General features: G+C 51.0%; 1 protein-coding gene across 1 annotated transcript in view; it reads right to left on the bottom strand.

Moving 5' to 3' along the window:
* The window catches only part of BCAS4 (breast carcinoma amplified sequence 4), a 59,550-nt gene extending 50,429 nt beyond the window's left edge, over window positions 1-9,121 (bottom strand). The window contains exon 1 of the mRNA XM_018058029.1: window positions 8,868-9,121. Within this exon, the coding sequence (XP_017913518.1) occupies window positions 8,868-8,957 (90 nt within the window). The 5' untranslated portion in view covers window positions 8,958-9,121. The remainder of the gene's footprint in view (window positions 1-8,867) is intronic.

The following is a 17,485-nucleotide window of genomic DNA, read 5'->3' as shown; positions in this document are numbered from 1 at the left end:
AGAAGGCGTGTCCCACCCCCCTCCCACCTGTTCGCAGAGCCCTGTGGGTGGGCGCGCCTCCTTTGCACTCTTACTTTCCAGCACCTGGTTCGGGGTCCACACCCAGTACCGGTTCCAGAAACACCTACAGAATGAATAAATGGATAATCGTAGCTAATGCCACTGATCACTTACTGTGGGCCAGACTCCGAGCCAAGCATCACCCGCGCATCATCTCACCCAACCCCACAGCTCAGGAGGACGGGCGGAGGGGGGGCAGGGCTGAGATCCGAACCCAGGCCCTGTGGCTCTGGAGCTGACCTCCCACCATGCAGCCTGACCAGGGCAGGGGCGCTGGTGGGGTCAGGGGGCATACATCTGCAAAGGATGCTGCTTCAATGGATACGCGAGGAGTCAGTAGCCAGTGCTGTAGACGCCGCAGCAGGCAGGATCGAAGGGTTTTCTGCCCTCTGCGAGTGGCGGGGAGCCAGCACTCCAGGCCTGCAGCAGGTCCCGCTTGCAGGGGGGTGAGGTGTGAACTACCCACCAGGCTGACCATCAGAATCTCCGGAGAGGGCTTACAAGCCCAGATCCCCAGGCCTGGGCTGCCTCCCGGGTGCCCCCAATAGTCAGCAGCCACAGGGACTTTCCAACAGACAAATCAGTCTTGGTAACCCTGGGCTTTTCAATCCTGCTGGAAAGCTTTCAGCATTCCAGTGCCCAGGAGGTGCCCACTCCAGTGAAATGAGGGTATCAGGGGTGGGAGGCAGGCAGCAGCTCTTTTCGTCGCTGGTGGAGACCACAGATGAGGCCAATGTGAGGTGAAGGTTGGGACCACACCCTACACCAGGGCTCACACGCTGACCATACTCCACCCTACCCCCTAGAGATGGATCTATCTTAATCTCTTATTTATTCAGTTCAGTTGCTCAGTCGTGTCCGACTCTTTGCGACCCCATGAATTGCAGCACACCAGGCCTCCCTGTCCATCACCATCTCCCGGAGTTCACTCAGACTCACAGCCATCGAGTCAGTGATGCCATCCAGCCATTTCATCCTGGGTCGTCCCCTTCTCCTCCTGTCCCCAATCTCTCCCAGCATCAGTCTTTTCCAATGAGTCAATTCTTCACATGAGGTGTCCAAAGTACTGGAGCTTCAGCTTTAGCATCATTCCTTCCAAAGAAATCCCAGGGCTGATCTCCTTCAGAATGGACTGGTTGGATCTCCTTGCAGTCCAAGGGACTCTCAAGAGTCTTCTCCAACACCACAGTTCAAAAGCATCAATTCTTCGGCGCTCAGCCTTCTTCACAGTCCAACTCTCACATCCATACATGACCACAGGAAAAACCATAGCCTTGACTAGATGGACCTTAGTCGGTAAAGTAATGTCTCTGTTTTTGAATATGCTATCTAGGTTGATCATAACTTTTCTTCCAAGGAGTAAGCGTCTTTTCATTTCATGGCTGCACTCACCATCTGCAGTGATTTTGGAGCCTAGAAAAATAAAGTCTGACACTGTTTCTACTGTTTCCCCATCTATTTCCCATGAAGTGATAGGACCAGATGCCATGATCTTCGTTTTATGAATGTTGAGCTTTAAGCCAACTTTTTCACTCTCCTCTTCCACTTTCATCAAGAGGCTTTTTAGCTCCTCTTCACTTTCTGCCATAAGGGTGGTGTCATCTGCATATCTGAGGTTATTGATATTTCTCCCGGCAATCTTGATTCCAGCTTGTGTTTCTTCCAGTCCAGCATTTCTCATGATGTACTCTGCATATAAGTTAAATAAGCAGGGTGACAATATACAGCCTTGATGTACTCCTTTTCCAATTTTGAACCAGTCTGTTGTTCCATGACCAGTTCTAACTGTTGCTTCCTGACCTGCATACAGATTTCTCAAGAGGCAGGTTAGGTGGTCTGGCATTCCCATCTCTTTCAGAATTTTCCGCAGTTTATTGTGATCCACACAGTCAAAGGCTTTGGCATAGTCAATAAAGCAGAAATAGATGTTTTTCTGGAACTCTCTTGCTTTTTCCATGATCCAGCGGATGTTGGCAATTTGATCTCTGGTTCCTCTGCCTTTTCTAAAACCAGTTTGAACATCAGGGAGTTCACGGTTCATGTATTGCTGAAGTCTGGCTTGGAGAATTTTGAGCATTACTTTACTAGCATGTGAGATGAGTCCAATTGTGCGGTAGTTTGAGCATTCTTTGGCATTGCCTTTCTTTAGAATTGGAATGAAAACTGACCTTTTCCAGTCCTGTGGCCACTGCTGAGTTTTCCAAATTTGCTGGCATATTGAGTGCAGCACTTTCACAGCATCATCTTTCAGGATTTGAAACAGCTCAACTGGAATTCCATCACCTCCACTAGCTTTGTTCGTAGTGATGCTTTCTAAGGCCCACTTGACTTCACATTCCAAGATGTCTGGCTCTAGATTAGTGATCACATCATCATGATTATCTGGGTCGTGAAGATCTTTTTTGTACAGTTCTTCCATGTATTCTTGCCACCTCTTCTTAATATCTTCTGCTTCTGTTAGGTCCAAACCATTTCTGTCCTTTATCGAGCCCATCTTTGCATGAAATGTCCCCTTGGTATCTCTAATTTTCTTGAAGAGATCTCTAGTCTTTCCCATTCTGTTGTTTTCCTCTATTTCTTTGCATTGATTGTTGAAAAAAGGCTTTCTTATCTCTTCTTGCTATTCTTTGGAACTCTGCATTCAGATGCTTATATCTTTCCTTTTCTCCTTTGCTTTTCGCCTCTCTTCTTTTCGCAGCTATTTGTAAGGCCTCCCCAGACAGCCATTTTGCTTTTTTGCATTTCTTTTCCATGGGGATGGTCTTGATCCCTGTCTCCTGTACAATGTCACGAACCTCATTCCATAGTTCATCAGGCACTCTATCTATCACACCTAAACACACTTAAATCTATTTCTCACTTCCACTGTATAATCATAAGGGATTTGATTTAGGTCATATCTGAATGGTCTAGCGGTTTTCCCTACTTTCTTCAATTTAAGTCTGAATTTGGCAATAAGGAGTTCATGATCTGAGCCACAGTTATAGGTGCATGAAGTAAGTGGTTTTTGCCCTTAAAGTTTTTATTTACACCACACACACCTCTGAGCATCTCCTTTTCTCCCCTGGCTCCAGAATGGTGTGTTCAGAGCGGCTCCTGCTCCACCCATGAGCCATCTACTGTGCAGAAGCATCCTTACGTGACCAGCCCGCATGGGTGGGCACCAGCGTTACTTCCCACCTTTGGGACTCTGTTTCCAAGCTTCTTGGTTAGTGCTGAGAATCAGCAGACTGGGAGCTTTTAGCGACGGTTCCAAGGTGACCCACCCGCAAAGCCCAGATGTCCTGTGATAATAGACTGTTCAGTCGGGAATGGGTCCTTCCGCTGCTGGACAGTTCAGCCCGGGGAAACACGAACTATCTTCTGAGAAACACTACCTTTCTCCAAGCGCCCACTTTGGCCTTGACTCTCACACCCCCGAAGGCTCTGATTCAGGGAGCCTGGCCAACTCGACCCACGTCCACCTGGATGTCCACATCTGTGATCCCCCTGCGGCTGCGCCAGCCCCTCCAACTCATTCTGGCACTGCACTAAGTCCACAGATCGGATCCTGTCTTTCTCCTGCTCACACCCAGCTCGGCTCTGCTCACAGCTTCCATCCATGACCCCCTAGAATCGAATTCCAGACTCCTCCCTTTGGGCCCTGCCCACTCTCTCCTTGATCACTAAGGTCCACCCACTCGGGCACCTCCTGGCTCATCATGTTTCCTTGCTTCTAGCCACACGCACAATGCCAGATCTCTGCCTGGTGGTTCCTTCCAGCCCTCCCTGTGTGTCTCCATCGCAGCCCTCAGGTGTTTCCTCTGGGGCATATACCACTTTTCACTGTAGGATCATTCCTAGCCGGCTCATCTCCTGTGCTCGAGGGCAGGCACTGCATCTATCTCGCTGGCCTCTCCCCTGTGCTCGGCACACTGTCTGGCCCGCAGCAAGTCCACCATAAGGATCAGAGGAATAAACTAACCCAGAACTATATCTCAAAACACAGTAGCCTGTGTCCTGGAACCCACCCACAGAGTTCTAATCTGAACACTCAAAATTTGAAAGCAGAAAGGGGACTAGTAGGTCACAAGAATAAGACAAATGCCAGGGCTCCCAGAGGCACGTGGGGTCTACAGGTTGGATACAATAAACAGTCTCTGCTTCCACAAAGAAACGGTCTTGTCTACATTTTGTCTTGAGACCCAAGGGCATTTGGGGCTAATTCATGTTTTCCTATTTCAGTCCAGACTCCTGGTTTGGAGAAAGAGTTTCCTCTCCTCTTATCATGACTATAGGAACGTCACAGGTTCAAGCACAAAGGTAAGTGGTAACTGATACCAGCTTCAGTAGAGGGGGACAATAAGGAGGGGTGGGGACTGCAGCAAACAGGGGACCACAACTAGAAAACAGGGACCGAGGGTTTCCAGACTGTCCGTTATTTTATTTTTCTTTTCTTTTTTTGTGTCCGTTATTTTAAACAAACAAGAAACTCAGATTTTTTTTTTTCATGAAAATTCCCCATTTAAGAACCCCTTTGTGAAAAAAGGATTAAACAGCAACAAAAAAGAACCCCTCCGTGAAGGGAACCAATCATATCAGAGTTCTGGATTCAGCCCCTGGGCCACCAGTTTGCAGCTCGGGACCTCATCCACGGGTTAACTCTCCCCTCTCACCTCTGCCCACTCAGGCCGAGCAAGTGTGAGCAAGCGAAGTCCTTTACGTCCTTCGAGGCAGACCATGAACCCCATCTGTGGGCCCAAACCTGTCCTGCATCCCAGCACAGGAACCAAATGGAACTCTGAGTCTTGTCAGGAATTCCCCGCTGGGTGGGTATCAGGACTCAGCCATCCAGGAGAGTCCCCAAGAGGCAAACATCTCTTTCCCTCCCTTGCCATCTTGAAGCAGCTTCCAGAGACCCTGCCTGAAAATTCCCCCAAAAGAGGAAGTTCAAATCAGAAAGGGAAAGTAAAGCACAAAAAGTTGGTCAGACAGAAAAACCCAAAGACCCTAGAAAGAGTGAAATGCTTCCCGGTCAACTGGTCAACATGCAGCCCTTCAGTGGCTCCTCCACCCAGGGAGGCAGTGCAAAGCCCTCTTTCTGGTCCTCTCACTGGCCCCACCCTGCCCCATTGCCCACCCCCTCCCGCGCCCCGCTTCTACCTGCTGCTCTTCTCCCCTCATGATTACCCTGCTTCATCCCACCCCAGGGCCTTTGCAAGTTCTGTTTCCTCTGCCTGGGACATTTTTCTCCTCCTTTTCAGGCTGGTCAACTCCTGTTCATGCTTCAGAGCTCAGCCCAAACTGATGTCGCCTCAGGGAAGCCCTCCCTGACCACTCCCAGACAAAGTGGGGGTCCCTCTGCTACTCAGCCTCCTGAGTGCTCTGTGCTCCCTCTTCCCCGCATATCCCTCAGGGGTTTGGAGAGGCCTTCCCCACCCAAGTCTCCCAGACACTCTACCACATCACCCATGCTGCATTCTCCACGGTGTTCATCACAACGCAGAGGTTTTGTGTGTTACACGTTTACTGTCTGAGAGTAGGGCCAAGAAAGGGGGGCCCTTGTGTGGTTCACCCCCAGCACACAGCAGCGGTTTGAGGCGTTGAAGGACCCACCTCCCTAAGAACTCCAGGGCACCCCCAGAACTAGGGTCTGAGACTCCGACCGCTCCATTTAAAAACCCAAAGTGGCCCGAGGACATGGGCTGCTACAGGAGGCTCCAGGCACCCAGGCCTGATCCCAAACCAGGCTTCCCTTTCCCAGCTCATTTGCCCATCTCTATAAACAGCTGCAGCACGGGGGAACTGCTAATGAATTAAGCTTTAAGTAGATGCTGCAAGTGACTCCACCCGGGCAGTTTTTGCTCCTTTTGGTAAATAAACTTCAGCAAGAGCTCGAAGTGCCTTTATTGCCGCGTGGAGCTACAGGGAGTTCGGCTCTTCATTACAGCCCTTACAAATGAGCATGAGCCAGCTCATGTCTGAGCCCCGAGTGAGCAAAGGCAGTGAATGCATGCCGCTTCTCCTGGAGGCTGTCCCTAATCAGACAAAATGAGGCTGAGCCCCTGGGCACAATGACATCTTGCTGCTGAGAGTAAGGTGGAGAAAGAACAAGAAAGACGCTCAGGTTACTTAAATCCTTAAGCAGGTACACAGCCTCAATGCCCGTGCCTGGGGGCATGGTTCAGAAATGACCAGCCAGCCACCGGATGTTGCTTATTTGGTGAGGCCCTCAGGTTTCACAGTTATGAGGTTGACATAGCAACATCCTAGCTCCTGGGTCACTGCCAGGATGCGATGACACAGTCCACGAACAGAGTTCAGCATGCCACTGGCACACAGCATATGCTCAGAAAACGGGAGGGGTTATTACATAATGGTAGGCATGTATGGGTGTGACAGCTGGACCATAAAGAAGGCTGAGTGCCAAAGAACTGATGTTTTCCAACTGTGGTGCTGGAGAAGACCCTTGAGAGTCTTCTCAGCAAGGAGACCAAACCAGTCAATCCTAAAGGAAATCAACTCTGAATACTAATTGGAAGGACTGATGCTGAAGCTCCAATACTATGGCCACCTGATGTAAACAGTCGACTCACTGGAAAAGACCCTGATGCTGGGAGAGACTAAAGACAGACAGAAAAGAGGGCGACAGAGATGGTTGGATGGCATCACTGACTCAGTGGCCACGAGTCTGAGCAAACTCTGGAAGATGGTGAGGGACAGGGAGGCCTGGCATGCTGCAGTCTATGGGGTCACAAAGAGCTGGACACGACTTGCCAACTGAACAACATTATGTAATGGCAGGACACTAGAAAGGTGAAGAATGATGAAGACCTTACACTCTCCAACATAGAAGCTGCCAGCCTCTTACCACTATTGAAAGTGAAAGACGCTCAGTTGTGTCCGACTCTTTGCGACACCATGGACTATACAGTCCATGGAATTCTCCAGGCCAGAGTACTGTAGCCTTTCCCTTCTCCAGGGGATCTTCCCAACCCAGGGATCAAGCCTAGGTCTCCCATATTGCAGGCGGGTTCTTTACCAGCTGAGCCCCCAGGGAAGCCCTTACGACTATTAAATGTGGCTGGTCCACACCTTGGTGTGTTGTAAGCTTAATATCCCAAGCCTGGTTTTGAAAACTTAGTCCAAAGACGAGAATGCAAAAATCTCATTGATGGAGAAGGAAGTGGCGACCCACTCCAGTTCTCTTTTGTGGAAAATTCCATGGATGGAGGGGTCTGGTAGGCTACAGTCCATGGGATCCCAAAGAGTCGGACACGACTGAGCAACTTCACTGGCACTATAGTTTACTCATTATTCAAACTGTCCCCAGCAAATAAGCGTATCTTGAATTTAATATATATATATATATATATATATCATTGAATTCTTTTTACATTGATGACATGCTGAAAGGACATTTTGGATAGTTATTTTAAATATATTGAAACTTGTACATCTTAATCTTATAGCACTGTATGTCAATTGGATCTCCATAAAACTGGGAAAAATATATTGACAATTTCACCTGTTCCTTCTCCCTTTTTGTATGGCTCCTAGAGTATTTAAAATGTTAAAAAAATTATTGGCTCGTATTTGGCTCAAATTATATTTCTATTGGACAGCTCTTACATTCTGACATGGAAATATGTCCATACTATTTTTTAAACTGAGATAGAATTCACATACTATAAAATTTAACCTTTTAAAGTGTACAATTCTGTGGTGTTCAGTGAATTCACAAAGTTGTGCAACCATAGGCAGTAATTCCAGAACATTCTCATCACCCTGAAAAGATGCCCTGTGCCTTGCCATTAAGTCACTTCCTATTTGTCCATGCTATTCTGAATAACGAAAAGCAAGTTGCAGAACAGCATTCTAGTATCAAGCGGGTTTTTTGTAAAAACTAATTATGTATAATTATTAGTACACACGCCTACTTACATTTGTAAATGCATTTTTAATATGCTTGGCATGATGTACACCAAACTGTGGAAGATGGTTATCTCTGGGAACCAGAACTGGGGTGAGAGAGAAAGATAGAAGGTGCTTCCTCTTTATTTTAAATACTTGTGGACCACTTCTGAGATTTTAAAAGAGAATGGGTTGACTTTCCGGCCCTAAATAAGTCCGGGTGAACTTGGGTAAATAACTTTCTCATGGCCCTGTCAACATACTGGCTTCAGCTGGAAGATAAAGAATCCAGCATGAGACCTACTTTTTATTCTGTGCTTTTAAAACAGCAAGAACAGCCAGAGATGAGGTATTTTTCCTCCTAGCAACAGAAGCGGACCGAGGCCGGGTGCATCCTCACAGACGCAGCCTGCCTGCCTCCTGCGGGAATCTGGCGTCAGCTCAGAGCCGAGCAGGCCAAGCGCGCGGGCAGAGGCGGGACCAGGGCTCGCCGCCCCGAGGGCCCGGGTTTGCAAAGGGCATCAGCTCTGAGCGCGCCTCCCTCTGACGTCCCGGCGAATGCCGGGATTCGGGGAGAGGGGTTCGGGGAGAGGGGGTGCTCAGGTAAGGATGGGAGGCGAGGCTGGGCCCCTGAGAGCCGTGTCGGCTGGAGGACGGGGCGGGAGCGACCTGACGCGCATCTCTGGGTGACCCTGGGCAGCCACCGCGCCGCCGAGGAGGGACCCCGGGGCCCCCCGTGCATCCCCGGAGCCCCAGCGCCAGGTACGAGAGAAAGCTGCGGGGAAGCCAAGGGTCCGGGCTCAGCGCTCAGCGGTCCCCCCACCCCTATTCGTCCACTCCCCCGCTGGGGCGCGCGGCCCTGGACACCCACAACCCCGAGACCCGCTTCCCCCACTTCCAGCCGCGTCCCCTACCTCGGCCCCGGGCTCGGGGGTCAGGAAGACCGCGAGCTCGCGCGCCCCGCCGCGCACGGGCTCCGGCCGATCGGCGTCCACGAGCAGCATCACGAGCGCGGAACGGTCCAGCCGGCGGAGGCTGCCCGGGAACCCGACGCCGCGTCCCGGCCTCGGAGCCCCGCCCCCGGTCCGCTGCACGCCCCGCGGCCCGCCTGGCGGAGGCGGGGCCGGTGCGCGCCGAGCGGAGCGCCGGGCCGAGTGGGCAGCGCCGCCCAGTGGCGCGCCGCGCTCCCTGCGCCAGGCCCCCGCACCACCTGGCAAACCAGCGTCTCAAACTCGCTTCCAGACGGCCATCACCGGGGGCTCCTTTAAAACGCCCCACGTCCAGGCCACACACAGTCTCTAGGCTTGGAACCTGGCCATCCGCATGGTTTGATGCGCGCCAGGTGATTCTAACACACCGCTGAGTTTGAGAACCGTGGGTACAGGCTACCCCGTTGCATTGAAATCCGGTGGAGCAGCGGGTTCTAGCTGCTTGTGGCCCGGGGAGTTTGCTGAAGGAGAAGGGAACAGAGGATGAGACAGTTGGAGGGCATCACCGACTCCTTAGAGTCTGAGTCTGAGCAAGCTCCGGGAGTTGGTGAAGGACAGGGAAGCCTGGTGTGCTGCAGTTCATTGGGTCGCAGAGCGTCAGACACGACTGAGCGACTGAACTGAACTGGGAAGTTTCTAAAAGTCCGGAAGTCAGACCTCACCCCAGGCCTATTCAGCCAGAATCTCTAGAGGTGGAGCTTGGGCATCAGTAGTTTGTAAAGCTCCCCGGGTGGTTCCAGCGTGCATTCAGGATAGAGAACAGATATCTTAGAGAAGCCTTTCATTTAAAGACCACCCCTCCCCCATCACGCCGCCCACCAAGCCTCTCCTAGGACAGCAGCTTGTTTGCGCCTGGCTGACAGTCCTAAAAGTTAGGGAAGCTTGGTGTAGCGATCCTCTTCCTCCCCGGGGCAGATTTTAAAATAAACTCCACGCGGAATCCTTAAGCACACTAAATTTGACCTCCACCCCCTAAGAGGCTAGTCTAGACTCCTTGATTAGTCGCTCAGTCATGTCCGACTCTTTGGAACCCCATGGGCTGCAGGACGCCAGGCCTCCCTGTCCATCACCAACTACTGGAGCTTGCTCAAAACTCATGTCCATTGATTCGGTGATGCCATCTAACCATCTCATCTGCTGTTGTCCCCTTCTCCTCCCACCTTCAATCTTTCCCAGCATCAGGGTCTTTTCCAGCTCTTTGCATCAGGTGGCCAAAGTATTGGAGCTTCAGCTTCAGCTTCAGTCCTTCCAGTGACTATTCAGGGTTGATTTCCTTTAGGATTGACTGGTTGGATCTCCTTGCTGTCCAAGGGGCTCTCAAGAGTCTTCTCCAGCACGACAGTTCAGAAGCATCTAGTCTTCAGCGCTCAGCCTTCTTTATGGTCCAACTCTCACATCCATACATGATTACTGAAAAACCCATAGCTTTGACTAGATGGACCTGCTAGTGAGTCAAGTTTTTAAAAATGTAAGGAGGTATCCAGAGGTCTAGCAGTCTAATTTTTCCTGATTATTTTTCTTTTAAAGTGTTAGATTGTTTTTTTAAAAAAATGGGGCTCGGCTTGGGGAAAAATAAGTATACAGGACTCCCCTTATCCTCATCCTGTTAAATCTGAATTTGTATTTTATCGGACAAGCTTAGGTAGGGGGGGGCGAGACCGTAGGCTTGGTGTGTCTTTTGGGTAATCCATCTTCCCCCTTCCACAGCTGTCCACTGCTAATTGCTTTACACCGCCACCCAAATAGCCAGGCTTTCCGGCCAGAGGAATATTCTGGAAAATTCTTGGCCAAGACTTGGGCCTCAGGTGCTAAGGAAGAGGATTTAATAGAAACTTACTGAACCTGCACTTGGACATTCATTGCTGTCCCGAGGCGTCTGATGCCCAGAGCTCTTCTGCATCACACAAGACAGCCAGCCCTCACCCCTGCGCACGGAACCGGCTTCAGATTAGCCAAACAGGCCTAAGTGCAGCAAACCTCCCCGGATGGAGGAATCTCAAAAACACAATGCTAAGAAAAAGAGAAGGGGGGGAGGCAAGTCACAGAAGGCTCTGTAGGGCACGCTGCCATTAACATTAAGTTTTTAAAACACGCGAAACCGCACTATATATTGTTTATGGATACAGACATATAGAGTCAAAGTATAAAGCTGTGCACGGGGGTGCGGCGCCACATTCAGGAAACTGGTTACTTTGGGGTGGCGGAGAGGAAACGGGAGGGTACGAGAGGGGTTTCAATTATGTATTCCTAGTGTTCTATTTCTTCCGCTGATGCTTGTTACAGTATTTAAACTTTAAAGATGCCCAATATGACTCATTGGAGGGGGAAAAAAATAGAAAAACCAAAACCCTAGGGTGTTAGCTAAAAATGCTGCTTACCCCGACCCCCTTTTCCTGGAGATGGGGTGTCGAGGGAAGAGACCTTCGCTCTGCACAAGCGTCAAGGGGATTCCTACCCTGGGCCAATTTGGCTTGCCAACAGTCATTTTTGCTTCCAGTCTTTCCCCCCCTCCTACCCCCCCCCACCCCAGTGTAATGATGCCTTAGAAACATTTTGCTTAAAATGCAGCTGCCCAGAGCCCCACCCCAGCTTTCGGAGTCGGAGTCTTTGGGGAGAAGGGGCGCTGGGCGGGGGCACTCTGGAAAGCTCTGCGGTTGCCTGTGATGCACGCAGGACACCCAGGATAGCCCAGGGAGGGTCGGCGGGTGGGGGGCCAAATGAATGATTTGAAACAAAGAAGACAATTACAAACAAGTCTCCCCGGGCCCCCGGAGGCGCTCGGGGCGACCCCGGAGCCGGCGGCGCGCCCGCGGCCTGGAATGCAGCCCGCCGGGCCGCACCCTGCCCGAACCAGTCTGAACCAGCTGCGGGGACGGGGGCGCGGCGCGCTCGCGAGCTCCCCCTGGCGCCCGAGCCGCGCTCCGAGCCGCTCCGGCCTCCTGCCCGCCAACTCCCTCCCCGCCGGGGCTGCGGGCGCGCTGGCCGCCAGGCCCCGCGACCCCGGAGGGAGCGCCGCAGCCGCCCCGGGGCTGGGCCCCGAGGCCCCCCAGCCTCCCACCCCCCACCCCGTCTGGCTTCACCTCCAGCCGCAAAATGGTTGCCTGTGTGTGTCTTTTCAAGGTCACCTCTGTCCACTCAGGCCTCAGGCACCCGAAGTTCTAGATGAGCGTGGTGGCCAGACTCAGCTGCGCGTTGGAAACTCCTGGAGACTTCCAGAAAAATACCGATGCCCAGACCGCTCCCCAGAGACTGGGATTTAATCTGGCAGGGGACCCTGGCCTGGGTTGGGGAGGTTGAAAGGATTCCCCAGGTGACTCTATCTGTGAGGCTCCAGCGCTGGTTATCTCTGTGGGCCTGTGAGTCTGCAGCTGCCCATGTCTAAGGTCCGCTGGCCTCACTGAGAATGTGAAAGCTTCCTGGGGGCCAGACTGTGTTCTAAACTCTTCACATACATGCTTGCCTTGAATCTCCACCGCACCCTGGGAGACAGGGCTGCTCTGCTGACACCCATTTTCGAGATGAAGAAAATGAGACCCGGAGAGGTTAAATCCCTTGCCAGGGATTATAATTAGCTCCGAAGAATTGATTGCTTTCCAGTTGTGCTGGAGAAGACTCTCGAGAGTCCCTTGGATAGCAAGCAGGTTAAACCAGTCAATCGTAAAGAACATCAACCCTGAACATTCATTGGAAGGACTAAAGCTGAAGCTCCAATACTTTGAGCTCCTGTTGCAAAGAGGTGACTCCCTGGAAAAGACTCTGATGCGGGAAAGATTGAAGGCAAAAGGAGGAGGCTGCCAAGGAGAGGATGAGATGGTTAGATAGCATCACTGACTCAGTGGACATGAATTTGAGCAACCACTAGGAGATAATGAGGGACAGGGAAGCCAGGTACTCTGCAGTCCATGGGGTCACAAAGAGTTGGACACGATTTAGCGATTGAACAACACAACATATTGATGATTAGTAAATGGAAGAACCCAGGTGCTTACCTGCTGCTCCCATCCTGCCTCTTACAGGATGGCCCTGCTGTTGGTCCTGCGGCTGCCACCTCAGCCCAGCCTGGCCTGCTGGGAAGGTGGGCAGCTGCCCTGGCCCCTGTGCCAGACCCCCCCACCCCCCTTTTCACTGCCCTCCCAAAGGACCAGCCAGCAATCTCCTCCTGCTCTCAGTTCCCCAAGTGAACTTCAGGTTCAATGGTGCAGTTCAGACCTCGCCCCCAGCCCTCCCTTGCCAATGTGTCCTCTCTGAACCCTAAGATGCCAATGGGGGCCCACAGAGCAGAGCTCGGACCTGCAGGAGGCAAGAGAGACCCCCAGAAGACAGACTGTTAAGGGGCCTCCTGGTCAGGAGTAGCCCCCAGGAGCGAGGGTCTCCCTTTTGGCAGAGGGTGTGTCCTGGGCGTCCCTCCTGCCTCACCTGAGTGCTGGCCCTGCCATGGAGCCTGACCCTACGGGCTGAATGTGTGTGTCCGGAGTTCATAAGTTGAAATCCCAACCCCAAGGTGATGGTCTCGGGAGGTGGTTAGATCATGAGGGTGGAGGCCTTCCTTGCTGTAGCGTGCTCACAGAGGTGAGCCAGGGAGCCCAGGCTGGGCGTCTAGTCCCCAGGGAGACCTGCAGCGCATCACCGCCACAGGGTTGACCCCAAGACGCAGGAGCTCCGGAGGGAGATGCACACACACACGCACACACACGTGCATATGAAAAGTGAAAGTGTTAGCTGCTCAGTCCTGTCCGACTTTTTGTGACCCCATAGACTATAGAGCCCACCAGGTTCCTTTGTCCATGGAATTCTCCAGGCAAGAATACTGGAATGTGTAGCTATTCTCTTCTCCAGGGCATCTTCCTGGGGATCGAACCAGGGATTGAACCTGCAACTCCCACCTTGCAGGTAGACTCTTCACCCTCTGAGCCACCAGGAAAGCCTCACATAACTATGTGTGTGTATAATAAGTATATATATATACATATACACACACATATGCATATGTGTGTGTACACACAGACACACAAGAAAAAAAGAAAGACCCCGAGAGCGCTCCCTGCCCTTTCTGCCTTGTGAGGACACGTGGAGGCTTCCAGCAGCCTGAACCCTGGAAGCAGGCCCTCACCAGAACCTGACCCTGCTGGCTCCCTTATCCTGAGCTTACAGCCTCCTGATCTGTGAGAAATAAATGGCTGCTGTTTATAAGCGGTGCAGGCTAAGGCGTTTTGTTATAGCCTGGTCCAAAAGAAGACATTCACAGGAGTGTTAGATTTGCACATCACCGTGCTTAAATGCTCAACAAACTGTGGAAAATTCTTGAAGAGATGGGAATACCACACCACCTTACCTTCCTCCTGAGAAATCTGTATGCAGGTCAAGAAGCAACAGTTAGAACTGGACATGGAACAATGGACTGATTCAAAATTGGGAAAGGAGTACGTCAAGGCTGTATATTGTCACCCTGCTCATTTAACTTATATGCCGAGTACATCATTTGAAAAGCTGGGCTAGATGAAGCACAAGCTGGAATGAAGATTGCTGGGAGAAATATCAATAACCTCAGATATGCAGAAGACACCACCCTTATGGCAGAAAGTGAAGAGGAACTAAAGAGCCTTTTGATGAAAGTGAAAGTGGAGAGTGAAAAAGCTGGCTTAAAAGTCAACATTCAGAAAACTAAGATCATGGCATCCAGTCCCATCACTTCATGGCAAATAGATGGGAAACAATGGAAACAGTGACAGACTTTATTTTCTGGGCTCCAAAATCACTGCAGTTGGTGACTACAGCCATGAATTTAAAAGACGCTTACTCCTTGGAAGGAAAGTTATGACCAACCTAGACAACTAAAAAGCAGAGACGTTAATTTGCTGATAAAGATCCATCTAGTGAAAGCTATGGTTTTTTCAGAAGTCATATAGATATGGGAGTTGGACTATAAAGAAAGTTAAGCACTGAAGAACTGATGGTTTTGAACTGTGGTGCTGAAGAAGACTCTTGAGAGTCCCTTGGACTGCAAGGAGATCCAACCAGTCCATTCTAAAGGAAATCAGTCCTGAATATTCATTGGAAGGACTGATGCTGAAGCTCAATACTTTGGCCACCTGATGTGAAGAAATGACTCATTAGAAAAGACCCTGATGCTGGGAAAGATTGAAGATGGGAGGAGAAGGGGATGACAGAGGATGAGATGGCTGGATGGCATCACTGACTCGATGGACATGAGTTTGAGGAAGCTCCGGGAGTTGGTGATGGACAGGGAAGCCTGACGTGCTACAGTCCATGGGGCCGCAGAGAGTCGGACACGACTGAGTGACTGTCCTGGACTATGCTTAAATGTCTGTATCTTTCAATATGGTGCCCTTTGACAGTCTACACAGACATTCAGCTGCGGCTTCTCTCGATAGGAAAGGAAAGCTTAGGAAGCCATGGGCCTGCACTGCGACATGGCAGTTAATGAGATGCCCTAGTTGGCACACTCTGCCTCACTTGGCCTCAGTCTCTCTCTGGCCTCTTGGTCCATGAAGGTGTCTGGGTTCTGCCCCCAGGGTCCCCTGGACACGCCCCACGCCTGCCGGGCTCCACATCGGAGTCCTGTGTGTCTATTGGAGGCCTCCGCCGCATCGGGGCTGACCACGCTCCCTGCCTTTCCGCCTAGTCTTCGAGGCCGTTCTTCCGTGGCCCGTTTTCCGCCCCCCAAACTGATGCACCCTTTAAGCTTACCTTCTGCTACCTCGTACCTTGTGCTAAGGTGTAAGACCACCGTCAGACAGGAAGGTCCCAGGGCAGAGCCCACGGCGGCCGTCTGGGGGGTGACCGAAGCAGTCTAGTGGCTGCCTTTGCACATACAAGTCCGTCCTCAAGAAGCACGTTTCTCTAGATTTGAAGTCGCTCTCCTGCTTAGCATCTCTGCCTCCCCACCAGCAAAATGATTTAGAACATAACCCCTCTTGAGAGAAGCATAGTGAAAAGCCAGGCTTTAAAAGCATTTTTTCGAACACAGTTTTGAAATGATCTCTCTATAGTAATGGGAGACAGCACATCCCATTCTTTCTCTGTGAAAGAAGGCTTCTAATTCTCCCCAGGAATTTGATCCGTTTTTCACTGTGGCTTTTCTTTCCGCCACAGAGCTACACAAAGGGTCTTGTAGCTTTGGAGGCAAGGGGCCAAGGGTCAAGGTTCAAAGTGCTCCCTAAGCGTCGTTTGGCTTTCTGGCTAGCGCTGCATGTTTCCTGGGAAGTGAGAGGAGAATCACGGGTTTAGAGGAAAGAGGAGCTTTTACCCCTCCAGCTACTGAAATATGAGGCTTCCCTGGTGGCTCGGTGGTTTAAAAAAAAAAAAATCCACCTGTCAGTGCAGGAGACCAGGGTTCGATCCCTGGGTCGTGAAGATCCTCTGAAGAAGGAAATGGCAGCCGACTCTAGTGTTCTTGCCTGGGAAATCCCATGGACTGAAGAACCTGGTCGTCACCAGTCTGTGGAGTCACAAAGAGTCAGACACGATTTAACAACTGAACAAGTTCCTGAAATGTGGGTCCCAGGCTGTTTGTTCTGCCTCCATCTAAACAGACGCTGGAGGGAAGATGCTGCCCAGGAAAGTGTGAAGGGGCAGGACTCAGGTGACCCAGGCATGAGCTTAGGGCCTTCTGCAAATTCTCCTACTGGCCACAGGCCGAACTGGTATTACAGGCCCGCCATTCCTAATGCAGAACCCTTGGGGCCAGCGGGTTTCAGAATCAGGACTCCTGGGTTTTTGAGGGGGCAACACCCTGTTATCGAGCTTTGTATTTCTCAGCAGAGTGTGTCAGCATTCACCTTCCGTGAGCTAACTGGAGGTCTTAAATGAGTCTCATGCCAGCTCGGCTCAGGCTTTGCTGGTCGTCACATTTTTGCTGGCCCGATGGAGAAAAAAGCAAGTGGTTTTGTTCCCAGGATTTTAAAAGTACCAAAAAAAAAAAAAAAGGAATTGTGGACTTGGTTTTCTGTTTTGGAGCTGGGAAAACTGAGGCTCAGGAAACTGTGGCCCAGGCCCATGCATGTAACTAAGTGGGGCTGGGTTTCAAGCCCATGGCTCTTCCTCTTGTATCACACTGAGATGGATCTGAAGTTAGAAAATGAAGTGCCCTGGTAAAACAGTATTTGTCAGACAGTTTGGGACGTGGGAGTATATTTGTTTTCCTGCTTTAGGAGCCTGTGTCTCTTTTCACTAGGGTTCAAAGGCCCTTTGCTGTCCTTGGCGTTACATGGTACAGCAGTGTCTACACAGTAGGCTCTTAGTAAATGAGATTCTGCTCTACATGAAGCCTGCAGGCATACCAGCAGTGGACAATGAGCCAAGAGTGGCCTCTGGCTGTAACAGTGAAGTTTAGCAAAGAATAAAGAAGTATTTACTTTTTTGAAGATTATTGAGGATATGAGAAACCGCATCTATAGCGTGACAGAGAGAATTTTTTATAGACTTCTTAAAAAATAACAATTTTGTTTGTTTGTTTACTTTTGGCTCTGCTGGGTCTTCACTGCGAGGGCCTTTCTCTGGTTGCAGTGAGTAGGCGCCACTCT

Source organism: Capra hircus, chromosome 13, assembly GCF_001704415.2.
Source record: "Capra hircus breed San Clemente chromosome 13, ASM170441v1, whole genome shotgun sequence".
Taxonomy (NCBI): domain Eukaryota; kingdom Metazoa; phylum Chordata; class Mammalia; order Artiodactyla; family Bovidae; genus Capra; species Capra hircus.
Note: the sequence above shows the minus strand (reverse complement) of the source record. Positions and strands in the feature narration are given on the sequence as shown.